The sequence below is a fragment of the Neophocaena asiaeorientalis genome, unplaced genomic scaffold (assembly GCF_003031525.2).
Source record: "Neophocaena asiaeorientalis asiaeorientalis breed wild unplaced genomic scaffold, Neophocaena_asiaeorientalis_V1.1 scaffold155, whole genome shotgun sequence".
NCBI classification, from domain to species: domain Eukaryota; kingdom Metazoa; phylum Chordata; class Mammalia; order Artiodactyla; family Phocoenidae; genus Neophocaena; species Neophocaena asiaeorientalis.
Window position 1 is genome coordinate 2,453,237 of NW_020173040.1, and position 15,605 is coordinate 2,468,841.

At 51.4% G+C, this 15,605-nt stretch overlaps 1 protein-coding gene and 1 pseudogene across 1 annotated transcript in view; both read right to left on the reverse strand.

The window, feature by feature from the left end:
- Positions 1 to 15,605, reverse strand: part of PCSK6 (proprotein convertase subtilisin/kexin type 6) — a 144,519-nt gene that overhangs the window by 51,802 nt on the left and 77,112 nt on the right. The window contains exons 12-13 of the mRNA XM_024742731.1: positions 5,868 to 6,056; positions 2,012 to 2,148 (exon numbers count right to left, since the gene is read on the reverse strand). Of these exons, the coding sequence (XP_024598499.1) occupies positions 2,012 to 2,148; positions 5,868 to 6,056 (326 nt within the window). The remainder of the gene's footprint in view (positions 1 to 2,011; positions 2,149 to 5,867; positions 6,057 to 15,605) is intronic.
- On the reverse strand, positions 3,472 to 3,630 carry LOC112398333 (uncharacterized; annotated as a pseudogene).

Genomic DNA, 15,605 nt, shown 5'->3' on the forward strand with positions numbered 1-15,605 from the left:
AGCCATGGCCGCTGAGCCTGTGCGTCCGGAGCCTGTGCTCCACAATGGGAGCAGTGAGAGGCCCGCATACCACAAAAAAACACAAACAAACAAAAAAACTTACTACAAACCTTCAGTAATCAAAACAGTGTGTTACTGACATAGGGAGAGACCTATGGACCAGTGGAATAGAGTTGGGAGTCCAGAAACAAGCTTATACATTTATGGCCAATTGATTTTAGACAATGTGTCAAAACCATTCACTGGGGAAAGAATAGTCTTTGCAACAAATGGTGCTGGGACAACTGGATAGCCACATGCAAATGAATGAATTTGGACTCTTACCTCACGCTACATACAAAAAGTAATTAAAAATGGATCCAAGTCCTAAACGTATAGAGCTAAAACTATAAAACTCTGAGAAGAAAACATAGGTTTCAGGACTTCCCTGGTGGTGCAGAGGTTAGGAATCCACCTGCCAATGCAGGGGACACGGGTTCAAGCCCTGGTCCAGGAAGATCCCCCATGCTGCGGAGCAACTAAGCCCATGTGCCACAACTACGGATGCTGGAGTGCCTAGAGCCTATGCTCCGCAACAAAAGAAGCCACTGCAATGAGAAGCCCACACACCACAACAAAGAGTAGCCCCCACTCTCCGCAACAAGAGAAAGCCTGTGCGCACCAACGAAGACCCAATGCAGCCAAAAATAAATAAATAAAATAATTAAAAAAAAAAACAAAACAGGGCTTCCCTGGTGGCGCAGTGGTTGAGAGTCCGCCTGCCGATGCAGGGGACGTGGGCTCGTGCCCCGGTCCGGGAGGATCCCACATGCCGCGGAGTGGCTGGGCCCGTGAGCCATGGCCGCTGAGCCTGTGCGTCCGGAGCCTGTGCTCCGCTACAGGAGAGGCCACGACAGTGAGAGGCCCGCATACTGCAAAAAAACCAAACTTTTGTGCACCAAAGGGTACTATCAATAAAGTGAAAGAAAAACCCACATAATGAGAGAAAAAATTTGCGAATCATATTAACGGATAAGGGTCTAGTATCCAGAATATTTAAAGAACGCTTACTCATCTCTTGTTGTATGATTATAACTCAATAATAAAAGACAATCTAATTTAAAAGTGGGCAAAAGACTTGAATAGACATGTCTCCAAAGAAGATATAAAATGGCCAAGAAGCACATGAAAAGATGGTCAACATCACTAATCATAAGGGAAATGAAAATCAAAACCACAATGAGATACCACTTCTCATCCAGTAGGATGGTTATAATTTTTAAAAAGTGCTGGTAGAGAAATTAAAATCCTCACGTCTTGCTGACAGAAATGTAAAAGGGTCTGGCCACTGTGAAACAGTTCGGCAGTTCCTCAAAAAGTTAAACACAGTTACCATGTGACCTAACAATTACACTCCTAGGTATACAGCCAAAAGAACTGAAAACACATGTCCACACAGAAACTTGTGCATGGATGTTCATAATAGCTATTAAGTAGAAACAACCCAGCTGTCCACCAACTGATGAATGAATAAACAAGATGTGGGAGAGTATTTAGTCATATAAAAGAAAGAAGCACTGACACCTGCTACAGTACGGACGAACCTTGAAAACATCAAGCTAAATGAAAGAAGCCAGTCACAAAAGGTCACGTGTTGTATGATTCCATTCATGTGAAACGTCCAGAAGAGGCAAATCCAGCAACAGAAAATAGGTGAGGAGTTGCTAAGGGCTGGGAGGGGTGGGGGAACGGGGGCGACTGTGTAATGGGTACTGGGATTTCCCTCTGGCGTGATGACAAAGTTCTGGAATTAGATCGTGGTGACGGCTGCACAGCACTGTGAAGGCACTGAAAGTCATGGAATTGTACACTTAACAACAATTTAAGCAGTGACATTTATATCATATAAATTTTACCTCCAAGAAAAAACAACAGCAAAGAATGATCCAGGTACTGTAGCTGAATAAAAGTCTAGAGTTAACAAAAGGATTAAAATACAAAAGTTGCTGGGACTTTCCCAAGACCCACTGACCTTGTTTCTCTGGGTTCCGGACCTGGGATGGCATGTCCTGGATTTCCAGGGTCCATTCCCCCTCGGCCTTCTCTCCCCAGCAGTGCACGGTCATGAACTCCCAGTTTGTAAAGCCTTCGTTGGAATGATCCAGCAACCTGCAATCGGAAACGTGGGGTCAGAACACAGGGTCCCCAAAGGGATGGTGGCCAGGGTGACCAGCCCACCGAGGGCTCTCCTGCCTGGGAATTATGCCCAGGTGACTGCACAGCTGGCTGACGTGCCTCCCAGGGCAGAAGGGGCCTGGCCCGTGGCTGGCGTGAAGGTGCAGGAGACGCTGATGCCTTCAGGCCCTGGCTGTGCAGCACAGCCCTGCACGGCACCTTCACCTCCGTGACCTCACTGGGTCTCCAAACACTCTGAAAGGAAGGCAGTCAGGCTGCACAGGTGGTGCCAGCATAAGGCAGGGTCTGGGTCAGCGGTGGGCTCCTCCCCCCACCCTAATTCGCAGACGAGAAGCCCCGGGAGTAGGGATCTACTGCAGGTCCCCCCTCCAGTGACTGGCTGAGATGGAATGCCCTCAAGGGCATTTTGACTCCTGTCCTGGGTTCTCTCCATCACCAACGAATGCCCCCATGTTCCACCCCAGGAGGGATCCCACAGAGCCTGTGACCCCCAGTTCCTGGATGGAGGCTGGGCCACACCATCCTTCCCCCAAAGCCGCAAGGTCATCACAAAGGAGGCCTTTCTAAAATGCTGGTTTATGGAACGAAGGAATCTTTCACATTTGTCTGAGAGCCAGCTCTTGTGGTTCTTCTCCAGAAGATACAAGTAAGAAAAAATGAACAACTACTCAAACTTGTGAGAAAGATGTTGTCCCTTAATCTCCAGGGCTTAGCAGGTTTCCACAGCTGCATTTGAGGGAGAGAACACAACAGGCCTGGTGGTTTTCCACTGTGGGCAGGAGGCACCCCTGGGCACTCCTCCCATGGCCCGTGTCCCCTGCAGGTGCAAGAGCCCCCTTGGTCCTTCCAGACTGGAAGAAGGTCCTTCCTGTTGGACCTTCGGCCCCGGTCCATTTTCTCACGCTTGGTTCAGGTAGAAACAGGGAGCAACTAATGGACACCCTCCCTCTCCAGCACCCAGGGCCCCTCAGTCTCTGTAGAAGGAACAATTCTGGACTCTTCCTTCACAGCCTAATTTTCTATCTCTATTTTGGAATAACAATTTTTTAATGTAGAGGCTCTTTACTGTTCATCAGAAATTCAGATATATGTTTTGTGTGATGTCAGATTCAATTCCCAATTGGGGGTTCTCCAAACAGCTATTGTACAAAAATGTTCATCAAGGAAATGTGCTTTGCGTGGAGAACAGTGCGGGGAAGGGAAAACCTCTACTTTCTTCTAAGAAACCACAAAGGTCAAGGCTGATCTTCACACACGATGCCAGACTGAATCTAGGGCACTGGGGGCAGAACAAAGACAAGCTCTTTCAAGGGCTGAGGTACTTAAGATGTCAGCTTACTCGGAACAAAAAACACCTGGAAACCCGAAAAAAGCTTCTGAATTAAGCAAGATGTGAAATAAAGTAGAAGGTAATCGATCCTACACTTGATCTTAGCCAAAAGGCCAAGAAGTGACTGGATCCTAAAACACAAATTCTTGGTATAATCACACAAACTGCCTTGGAAAAAACCAAAGTCCCAAGACTCAGATGACGGCCCAGTGGCTGCGGACGGGTTGAGCGTGCTTGATGGCGCTGGCTCAGCGTGACCCAGGGAGTGGGCAGCTGTGAACCAGGTGAGCTCAGCAGCGCCCACTCTCTCATCCCAGGGGCTCCAACCCTGGGCCTGAGCGGAGGAATGGAAGTTAGGAAGGGATGAACACAGAGCCAGGTGCTGGAAGGTTTCTGCTGACGGGTAGGCAGGTGTAAGCAGGATGGGAGCACAGCCAGCCCCTGAGCCAGGGACCAGGCCAGCATTTCCACCTGTATTATCACATCCATTTCTTGTAATACTCTTAACTGTGAGGGAGGGGTCACAGGACGTTTCCAGAGTTGAGGAGTGGTGGCCAGCTCCCAGGTGCCCCGCTGGGAGGTGAAGGAGCAGGTTGTGAGCTCAGGCCTCTGGGCTCCAGAGCCCACGCCAGCCCTTCCTGGTCACTGCGGCCCCCACCCCAAGCCTCCCCGTGCTCAAGGTCAATGCAGGCCACCATTTGGAGTCTGCACCCAGCTCCTGCCTCAGACTCAAGGGTTGTTAACTTGGATGCCTCTAGGCATTCTGGCCTGGAGCAAACGGGGGTCCAGCGAGGTGACCTCATGATAGCCTGGGCACGAGTGGCCCATACCTGGCCTCAGTGCTGGTGCAAGGACAGGGCCCTGCGGTGCTCTAGTGAGTATTTGCCCTGGAACGTGAGCCCAGTATTGGACAGCTTCCAATTTTTCAAGAAACACTAGAAACTTGGACTTTTAAAGGCAATCTCTAGAAGTTCTGATTAATAACAACAACTCTGGTTGCAAAATATTACAAAGCTGTAGCTTGCCAGCCGGCACCCTCAAAATACTCATGCCCATGGTGGTATCCCACGTGCAGAGGGTGGCCTGGGCCTACCTTCAGAGGGGAGATGCCACCTGTCACTCTTGTGCTATGAGGGGGGAGCCCAGCAGGGGCCAAGCTTGGTGCCCAAGCCCTGGGAGCTTATGAAGCCAGGGTCTGGTCCCTGGGTGTGTCCAGCGCACTGAGGACAAGCCCACGGCTGGGCCCACAGTCTCCTGCCACAGAGAGACCGGGCTGCTGGGGAGGCAGGGGGCGTGCCCAGGAGGACACAGCATACTCCCCTCTCTCTGATGGAGGCCGACTGCCTCTCTCTGTGTCATGCAGAGCAGCTGGGGACAGAGGGGCATCAAGAAAAAGGGCCCCTCTCCTGCCTGGTCCTGTCTGGAGGCTGTCACTCACCCCTATTTCTGAATCCTACAGCCCCAAGAAAGGGCTGCAGTCCTGGGCAGGGGACCCAAATGAGGCCAGGGGGCCCAGATGCAGCATGCAGGCAGCGGGGGCTGCGGTCCAGCAGGCAGGGCAGTCTCAGGGTGCATCCTGAGGGGTACTGGGCACGACTGCCAGTTCCGTTTTTCAAGAGAAGCGGGAAATGCTGATTTGCCCGTGAAACCTTTTTTCTCCCTCTGCCTCGTAGCTGGAAGGAGCCGGAAAAGGAGGCCCAGGACCCTCTAGCCTCCCCCGAGCTCCCGATACCCCTTCACTCCGATGACCCGCAAGTCACATAAACGCAGCAAAGTGCTTCTTCTTGTCTCAAAGTCTGTCGAAGAAATGACTCCACAGCCTTGCACAAACCGGGCACCACAAACTATGCACCGGGCTCCAAGAGTTCAGAGCCTCCCTCTCAGAGCATCTGCTCCACAGGGACCATCCTAGTGCATGGGCAAGACCTCTGCAGAGAGAAGCCTCCCAACACCTGTGCGTCTGTCTCCCTCAGAGCCTCCTGCCCGTGCAGGCTCTACCCCAGGACACAAAACAGTGCTCCTCTGACACACGTTCTCACTTAAAATGCAGAATGAATACAATAAAAATGATCTCCAATGACCTCAGCAATGAAGCCAGAGCCAGAATTCCATGCATTTCTCCACTAAGCAATGAAACAACCACAAACCTTTGTCACTACTTACTGCCTGAAATGGAGAGTTTCCCAGGGCAGCTTTGAAGGGCAGGTTGCCGAAGGCTATTTTTTCAGGTTTGTTGGGTCTACGTGTGTCTTCAAGAGGCAGAAACAGCTAGACTCCCAATGTGCCAGGTGCCTTACAGGGCCATGTGACCTTGAGGTGAGCCCGGCTCCTGCCCCGGCCCCCCAGGCCAGCCTAGATTTACCTCTTCGCCAAAAGCTGAGACTTGGTCCCTGAGGGAGAAATCAAGTGGATCTGCAGGTCTCCTCGGCGTGGGTGGGAGATGGTGATGCGGGCCACCACGTGCTCCAGGTAGCTCACACGCTGGTCCGAGTGGTCGGCACAGGCGGTGGTCAGGGCGCTGGTCCTCAGCGTCTGCACCACGGGGATGCTCCTGGTGGAGGAGGGAGGAGCTTAGTACTTGGCACCTGAAGCCCTCAGTCGCACACGAGGGGGACGGATCCAGGCCTCCCAGCCGCAGCCCCTTGGTCTCACACTCAGAAGTGCCTGTCGGGGTTACATCACCTGCCCAGAAGAGGTTTATCATTCTGGAATTTGCTTAGAGACATTTTTTTTTTTGCTTAGAGACATTTAAAGAATGTCTTCTTGTGCAGACTCAGCTAACGTACCCATGGATCCGCCCCCTCGGTGCTCTAACCCTTTGGCCAGCTCATCTCCTCAACGCCTGGGGTCTGCAAGGCTTTAAAACCCCAGCACTTCTGTCTCAAAGACTGGCCTTGAAGATAGAAGTCGTGATGCTGAATGATGACAACAGCAAACATTTCTGGAGTTGGCTGCGTGCCAGACACCAGCCCCTGTTGTGAGAATTCACAAGGACCGACCCTTTTGATCCAGAGAGAGATCGAGGACCGAGCCCAAGGTCACAGAGCTACTGAGAGGCAGAGCTGGGGTTGAGGCTCTGAGTCCCCAGAGGTGCCCAGCTTGTGTGGACCCACACTCGTGTTCAAGAAACTAGGAAAGAGGAGACAGACAAGGGACCCAGGGCCAGACCTGGCCTCTTGTGCTGAATGCACTGGTTGAGGCCACAGTGACTGGACAGGAGATGGTCTGCTCAGGACCGTCTGCTTGAAGGCTGGGGGCCCCTTCCTCCCCCGCCCCGTGAAGGGAGTGGATGACAGTTCTCTGTACAAAGTCAGGGGAGCTTTATCATCTGGGGTGGAATCTGAGGACAGGCACCAAGCCCCAGTCATTGAGGACTCAGTTCCACCAGGACTTTCTCACGTGCTCCCCAGATGGAGCAGACAAGCCCGTACACGATGCTGCTGCAGAGCCCCCGCCGGGCCACCCTCGGAGTCCGCACCACCGCGGCTCACCCTAATGGTCTATGAACTGAACAAATGCCACCCTCCGCCCAGCAGCACAGGAATAATTCCCCACTGCTTGGCCAGCGCTCTGTTTATTATGGGGAGCGCTTTTCCCATTATGCCTGACTTCCCTCTGGGGCAGCGTGGGCTCACTATCTCAGGAATTACGTCGCTTGGTTCGACTGGGCCCGAGTCATAAAAAACAATCAAAACACTTATAAACAGTGATGTAATTCCCTCAGAGACTCTCTAAATATTTGAAAACATGATTTGCATACATCCTAAATTGATTTAGAGATGCTGATTTCTTCCATTGCCTTCTCCCAAGTTTCACTGTCTGTGTTTACAGGTCAGTGGGCCCCCCGCTGCGGGAGACTCAGAGCAGAAAAGAAAGCTCTGGAGAGTTCCAGCCCCACCGGGCACTCATGTATCTCCAGGTAAACTATTCCCGGCCCTCTTGCACTAAGAAGGCAGCGTGGGTGCTGGGGGGAGGGGACCCCTCCGTGTGAAGACTCACTAAACAACCCCATGCTCTCCTGGGCTGAAGAGCAAGATGGGGGTGAAACAGAAACAAAAGTCATAATGGGGCTTCCCTGGTGGCGCAGTGGTTGAGAGTCCGCCTGCCGATGCAGGGGACACGGGTTCGTGCCCCGGTCCGGGAAGATCCCACATGCCGTGGAGCGGCTGGGCCCGTGAGCCATGGCCGCCAAGCCTGCACGTCCAGAGCCCGTGCTCCGCAGCGGGAGAGGCCACAACAGTGAGAGGCCCGCGTACCGCAAAAAAAAAAAAAAAAAAAAAAAGTCATAATGAAGTTTTAAACTCTGTATCTACCCCCACTCCCAACCATTTGCCAATTAGGATGTGGAGCAATCACCCTGCTCTAGAAACAGACATGGGATCCCAGCCAGGAAACCTTAATCCTAGGGATGAGGTTCAGGCATTCAGAGAACAGGAGCAGGAGAAAAAAAGGGGCAGCCCGACTCCCCTCACAGCCGCCTCCCTGGGCCCAGCCCTGGTGTGGACATCTAGAGGAAAGCGCAGTTCAGGGCATGTGACATCTTCAACAAGATTGTCAAAGCCTCTTGCAATCTGCTGTTTTTACTCTGGCTCAGGTACCCCAGCTGCCAGGCCCCTGAGGTCACAAAGGTTGGCCAGTCTGACGCACAGAAGCTGCAGGGTTTAGGTTAAACAATGCACAGAAACACAAACACAGATAAGTTGTACTTTAATCACCAAAACTGATTTAGAGAGATCTTAAAGCTCCCAAGATAACCGAAAATGTTCCTCTGCTACTAAACTCCGAAATTGTTGTCTGTGCACAAAGCCATCTTCCCAGGACCTAGGGGAACCGAGCAGTAAAAAGTCCTCTAAGACCTCCCTCCAGACCCAGTGATATTCAAGCTCTGGGGGCTGCCCTCCTTAGAAGAGGGCTCTGGGGAGAGAGACGTGGCACTTCCTGCTGAGTCACACGTCAGACTTAATTATGGACCTTCCAGATGTTCCTTCATCCTAAGGGCCCTCAGCAGCTCCCTTCTCCTGATGGGGGAGGGCTACCAGCCCACAGGCTTCATATTAACTTCCCGGTACCTCCCTCCAGTATTCTCTAGTACATAATACCATCTAATTGCTTGAAAATGCATAGAAACAAGTTCTCAGTTTACTAAATTCAAGGTGCTCACAACGCTTAGAATCTTATGGCATCAGTGACATTCAGAGCCAGAGGCAGAAACGTTTTCTAGTAAATCAAGTGGCTGGGAAAAGCAGGAGAAGGTGGGCCATGGGCAGAAGCTCTCTCCCTCCCCGTGTCTTTCTGCTCAAGCTGGGAAGCCACTACAGGTCAGCACAGGCAGACCTCCTTTCACTGCACTTCGCTTAATTGAGTTCTGTACAAATTGAAGGTCTACAGCAACCCTGCGACAAGCAAGTCTGTCGGCGACACTTTTCCAAAAGCATTCGCTCACTTACTGTCACGTTTTGGTAATTCTCACAATACTTCAAACACTTCAGTAGTATTATTAGAAGTTCTGGTGGTCTGTGATGAGTGATCTTTGATGTTACTATTGCAAAAAGATTATGACTCACGGAAGGCTCAGATCATGGTGAGCCTTTTTTGGCGATCAGGTACCTTCTACTAAGGTATGTACATTGTCTTTTTAAACATAATGCTGTTGCACACTTAACAGACTACGGCACATTGGAAACGTAACTTTTATATGCACTGGGAAACCAAAAAATTCATGTGACTTGTTTTATTACAGTGGTCTGGTACTGAACCAACAATATCTCCAAGGTCTGCCTGTATTCCTCACTCCCACCTTGAAGACCTCTCCCAGCTCAGCTGCAAGGCCAGACCTGTGCCTTGGCCCCGAGCATCCCCAGGGTGACGCCACCTTTCCACGCGCAGGGCTGGGGCCAAGCGGGCAGTGCTCAGTTCCTCCCCCGACAGTCCTGAGGTCACGTGGAGCTGGAGACCCAGCAGAACCAGAAAGCAGCAGTGTCCTTCCCCCTGTGGTATTTGGTATCTGTCTGGGGGAGAAGAGGCTGCTGCAGAGCCAAGGACCATGACAACGGAGGGTCATCCATGAAGGTCAACCAGAAAATCCCTGCACCGACCTTCTAAAGGGTCATGATTGGATGGAGAGGGGTTAATTGGCACAGACTTATTAGACTTAGGAAGGCAACATGGCCTGTGGGATGGCCTGGGGCCATCTGTATGGGGACAGCAAGGAGGTTCTGAGTCACTTCCTGGGTCTATGTTCCAGGATGACCGTTTTGGGAAGGAGGGTCATGAGAGTCTGAGGCAGAGATTCTGTGACTTTCTTACTCAGGTTAGTCCACATTTGGGATTTTCCTTAGATGAAATTACTTTTGATTATCAAACCATAGACGATCATTTAGGCTGCAAATAAAATTGAGCTTAAAAAAAAAAGAGGCTGATCCAGTATATTAATTTAGACAGGGCTGCCCGTGATTAATTGGGCTATAAGGTGTTTTAAACACACAATGTTTAAATTTATGGCACATATTTCTTCTATGCGAAATGAAGGGGCTAAATCAGCTGACTTTAAACATTCCTTCCAATTCTAAGGTTCAATCTGATGGGGGTGGGGGGAGACAATGAAATTACACTCAATCCTCATTATCATGAGTCCGTATTTGCAAATTCACCTACTCACTAAAATTTATTTATAACTTCAAATCAATACTTGTGGTGCGTTTGTGGTCATTTGCAGAGAGAGAGGCAGAATATGTGAACTGCCCAGTGTGTGTGTTCCCAGCTGAGGTCAAACAAGCTCATGCTATAAACGAATGTCCTTCTTCTGGTTTACCGACTGCCACGTTTTTCACATTTCTGTGCTTTCTGTTGGTGGTTTCCCTGTTTACAATGGCCCCAGCACAGTGCTGCAGTGCTTTAAAGTGTCTCTAGACAGAAACACATATAAAACAAGTTTCTGTATTGACCGGTTGACAAGAGTGTCGTGACCAGAGGCTCCCAGAACAACGGTGCTGCATTCATGAAGTCAGCGTTTGTAGTGACGTCATAGAACACAACTACTGTGAACAATGAGAATCATGGTGTCATTCAACTTCAACTGCTTGTCTTAGAAGTAGGGAGCACTCACAATATGGGGGAAACAGGTTTTTTCTTTTTTTTGGTTAATTATTTATTTATTTTTGGCTGCGTTGGGTCTTCGTTGTTGTGCGTGGGCTTTCTCTAGTTGTGGCGAGCAGGGGCTACATTTTGTTGCGGTGCGTGGACTTATCATTGAGGTGGCTAATCTTGTTGCAGGGCGCAGGCTCTAGGCGTGTGGGCTTCAGTAGTTGTGGCACGCAGGCTCAGTAGTTGTGGCGCACGGGCTGAGTTGCTCCGTGGCACATGGGATCATCGTGGACCAGGGCTCGAACCTGTGTCCCCTGCATTGGCAGGTGGATTCTTAAACACTGCGCCACCAGGGAAGCCTGGGGAAACAGGTTTGCATCAAAAAATAAGCTAAGGGGACTTCCCTGGTGGTCCAGTGATTAAGACTTCACCTTCCAACGCAAGGGGTGCAGGTTTGATCCCTGGTCAGGGAGCTAAGCTGCCTTGCGGCCAAAAAACCAAAACATAAGACAGAAGCAATATTGCAACAAACTCAATAAAGATTTTTAAAAAATGGTCCACATCAAAAAGTCTTAAAAAAAAAAAAAAAGCTAAGGAGGACAAGGGCTGCAGGAAAACAGTTAACAAAAGGGATATGAGGAGACAGAACAAAGGTCGAGGGCCTCGGTACGGTCACCCCCAGCGCAGGACTGCAGAGTACCCCTTGAGTTTCCTCAAGGCACCCAGGCCCATGTAGGATGCCGTGATGGAGGAAGCCAGGAGCAGCGGCCTCATACAGTAGCTGGCGGGCACGGATCAGATGCCCTGGAGAGGGGCTGGGAGGGCAGGGAACCTGCACAGTACAGAGCAGGAAAGAGGGGCTTCTAGCTGCCTGAAGAGCCGTGAGCCCCAGTTGTGTGCCACAGCCCCCCTGCAGAGCCCTGGAGTCGGGCCGGCATGGGTCCAGCCACACAGGTGCTCCGGGCCAGCCCAGCTGACCTGCTGCACGACTGACACCACGGCCCGGCCCCTTGGGTGGTGGCAGCTGACTGAGACTGTAGGAGCCTGCAGGTAGCCAAGGCCAAGATGCCTTCCCGTCTCAGAGCCAGTGTGCCCCGCAGCTGGGATGCAGAGGGATGGAGGGAACGTGTCCTGGGGGACGTGGTTCCATCCTGCCTGAGCTCCTGGGATGTGCTCCTGCCCAGAGGGACACGTTTCCCTGTCTTCCCTCCTGAGTAGAAGGACCAGGCCACCTTAGTGTGACCTTCAGAGAACGGTGTTCATTGGCATTAAGTGCAGGCGTCCTGGTGAGGACTGTGGCCACACCTGCCAGTTCTGTGTGAGGTCGTGTGGGTTCTGAGCCAGGGGCCTGGGTGTCCGTGGTCACAACGAAGAGTACTGACACCCCTCTACCCTCGCCCGCCCCTCGGCCCTAACGGGGCTGTCCTCCCCTGGGGTACATCCTGTTCAGGGAGACGGTCCCCACGGCCATGACCCGAGGAGTCACAGGGCCACCCTCTCTGCAGATCCTGCCCGGGACCCAGCCTGTGCTCAGACATGAGCATGGCACCCACTGTGCCCTGGGGGGACCACTCAGGTCCTGCTGGTGTCCCTCAGCTGGCCTGCTCTGTCCGGCACCACCCCCCACCCTAGAGTCAGGCTCAGGCCAAGAGGAGCAGAAAGGCCAGCACAGCAGGAGAGAGGCTGTGATGGGCGGGGGCTGGGGGCTGCCATCACAGACCCGTCGGGGGAAGCTGTGCTCGTTCCCTTCTGAAGGAAGGCCATGTGGACACCCCTAGTCTGGATGCTGTACATCTAGGGACTGGGGGTGGGGGATTTAGCCCGTCTCTGTCGGGATCCCCCGCCTGAGACACAGTAAGAAGTCCCTGGGGTCGTGGAGAAGGTCAGGGAGCCACCAGGAGAGACGGGCCTGCAGGGGTGGGCGTGGCGAGGAACGAGAGGGGCCAGCCCCCCCCACTCCGAGGCGCTGCCAGATCTCCCTGGGCCGTCTCTTTACAGCCTGTCACCCACCCCACCCCGGAACAGCCCCCCGCCCCACGGAACAGGCTGTGGTGTCTGACCCACCTCTCAGGCACCCACGGGGAAAGCACAGCCTATGCAGCTTTCAGTGAGTGCTGAGTGTCGGTGCAGCAGGAGGGGAAATCCCTTTAACTCGCCGGGCACTTCTGCGATCGAGAACGGCTTGTTACGGGCCTTACAGACGACACCCGTGAAAATATGCGCTGAGCCCGAGTCTCTGTTGTGACATTCAAACACACGTGGAAGACATTCTTGCCTGGTCTTGGGCACAGACGGTTTTAAATCTCCTCAGAACTTTTGTCAATTGCAGGAGGGTAAATAGGATCATGACCAGTACCATCTGCCTGTGCAGAATTATTTGAAAGTCTGTGGGTGTCAGATAGAGAAGGATAAAATGAACACTTTTATAGCCTTTCTGAAAAAGTGAAGAAGAAAATCAAGCTTAGTATAATTCCCGTGAATGAAAACGAGGCCCAGCTTTTAAGTATCTTATTTGACTCGCAGGATTTTCTAGCCGGCACTTCCCTTGCATCTTTAAAAACCCAGGCTACAGCGAAACAGTCTATGACATCCATGTCTCCTAACTTCGCGCTGGAAAGACAGCCAGAGTCCTCTAAAGCAAAGAGGACTTACGTACTTGTCTTCAGCTTCAGCAGGTTTGGAAGATCACCATCCTGACAGCCCGTGGTTTAGTGTGGCTTGTCTTTTATTAAAGAACTCACCCACCACACAAAATATACGTCAAAACTAAAAGCTCTGAATATTTAGGTTTATCTACAGAGCAGACCATCTATTTCTAGATGTTCAAGAATTAACTGTGCACTAACCACATGCTGTTTACTTTTCTGGTATTTCATTAAACCAGACTGCATGTGATGTCATTTTATAACAACGCTGCTTGTAAATACGTAGGTGAATGTGATGGATGGCAATTATCAGGCCCTTACTGTGAGCTGGGCATTGTTCTGAGCACTCCGTGTATATTCGCTCATTCAAAACCCCCAACCAGGGTGTGAGGCTTGGGAGCTGTTTTACATCCCCACGTCATAGACGAAGAAACTGAGGCTCAAAGGAGCTAAGAAGGATGTCAGTGCTCTTCATTCCTGCCCTGCACGTGACCATGGACACCCAGGCCCCCTGGCTCAGATGTCACCGCAGAACTGGCAGGTGTGGCCACAGTCCTTGCCAGGACGCCTGCACTTAATAGCAAGGAACACTGTTCTCTGAAGGTCACAGTAGGGTGGCCTGGTCCTTATACTCAGGAGGGAAGACAGGGAAACGTGTCCCATGGGTACATGGGTCCGCACAGGGCGGCCAAAGAGGCCCCCTCCCGCCTTCCTCCCTCCCTCTCTCTGTGCTCTTCTCCACAGGAAGCACTGAAGCCAGGTCTGGGACATTCACGGCATCCTAAGATTCCACAATGAGAAGGAAAAACCAGAAAGAGGCCAAGACAGTGGACAGCCGTCTTCGGGGACCCCCAGATCAAGAAACATCTGCAGAGAGGGAGCAGGGAGAGGCAGAGGGAGAAGCAGGCGTGTGGGACGACTTCCTTTTCATCTTTAAGCTAAATGGTCCCAGCAGCTTAGGCAAAGCTACACAACAACCCTGATGAAAGAAACCAGCCATAAGCACTGGGGGTGCTCAGCAGCTCTGGCTCAAGCGACCCTGGCAGCGCCGGGAGATGAGGCTATCAGGGCTAAACACGTATCTGCCTTCCACGTGGGAGCACTTGGCTGTCTGTCTCTCTCTTGGCCCTTATGTCCTTGGGAACAACTGAATGTGCAGTTGAGGTTTGGGACAGCAGATTGGCTGAATATTCCAGAGAGTCTGAAACTGCTAAACGTAAAGATGATTTTCCCTTAGAAACAGCAGTGCGATTCTTCCCGTCTGCTGGAATTTGCGGGGACCTTTCCTCAAAGGACAGGAACAATGTCACACTGTGTAGTATGGCTGCGCCCCTCAACCCATGCTGTCTAGACTCCGTGTACCAGCACTTAAAAAACAAAATAAAATAAAAATAAAAACAACCCTTCGCCAGCTAGGCACCACTCTCCCATCTTAAAACTATTTCTGGCAGTAGAAAAATGCTTCATTCAGGAGCTGCCCCAACGGGGAGGCCAGTGGAAAGGAAGGGCTGCAGCCTGGACGACGCAGCAGGGCAGAGGGCAGCCTCGTGGGTAGGACCCAGCCCCCGAGTCCAGCACCACCTAACCTGGAGCTTGAGTGCCTGTGTGCCAGGGGTCTTCCAAACAACCAAGCAAAAGAATGCAAAAGTCCTCTTAATCTCAGAAAACCTTCCACTTTCTCCTGAGTTTGACAGTCTAAGGCTCCCCAGAGAAAGCGATGCTTTCAAATGTCAAGGCTGAGACTCGCCTGCTGGCCTACCAGCTCCTCAGGCCTTGGAGGGATAACCCGGCAGTCAGTCTTCACAATTAGCAGCAGGAGGGAAATGCAATTTTTCAAAAGATCCTTCTGTGGCTATTCATCCAACAAGTACTTTCTGAATTCCTACTGTATGCAAGGCATCAGCAAGAAACACTTTCCTCAACATTTTATAGCAGAAGGGCATATTATAAGAGGTAGATGCCTTTAAGGAAGGGGCGATCTCAAAGAGAATGATCTATCTTTGTTGATAAAGCAAGAATCCCTTTTAATCACCCCATCATTTCTTTTTTTTCTCAAACACACATTTTCCAAAGGTAATAAACAGTTATAGAGAGAAAGAAATGCATTCCATTCTTCATCAGATTTTAAAGCCTAGAGTAACACCATCCTGAAAAGGATACAATGGACAGCGGCAACAGCAGAATTCAGGAGAGTAATCTGATCTCCTCTCCTAACGGAATAGGATTCTTGCTATTTGATATACTTTACAGTTGATTTTTTTGGCCATGCGACGCAGCATGCGGCATGTTAATTCCCCAACCAGGGATTGAACTTGTGCCCCCTGCAGTGGAAGCGCGGAGTCCTAACCACTGGACTGCCAGGGAATTCCGTA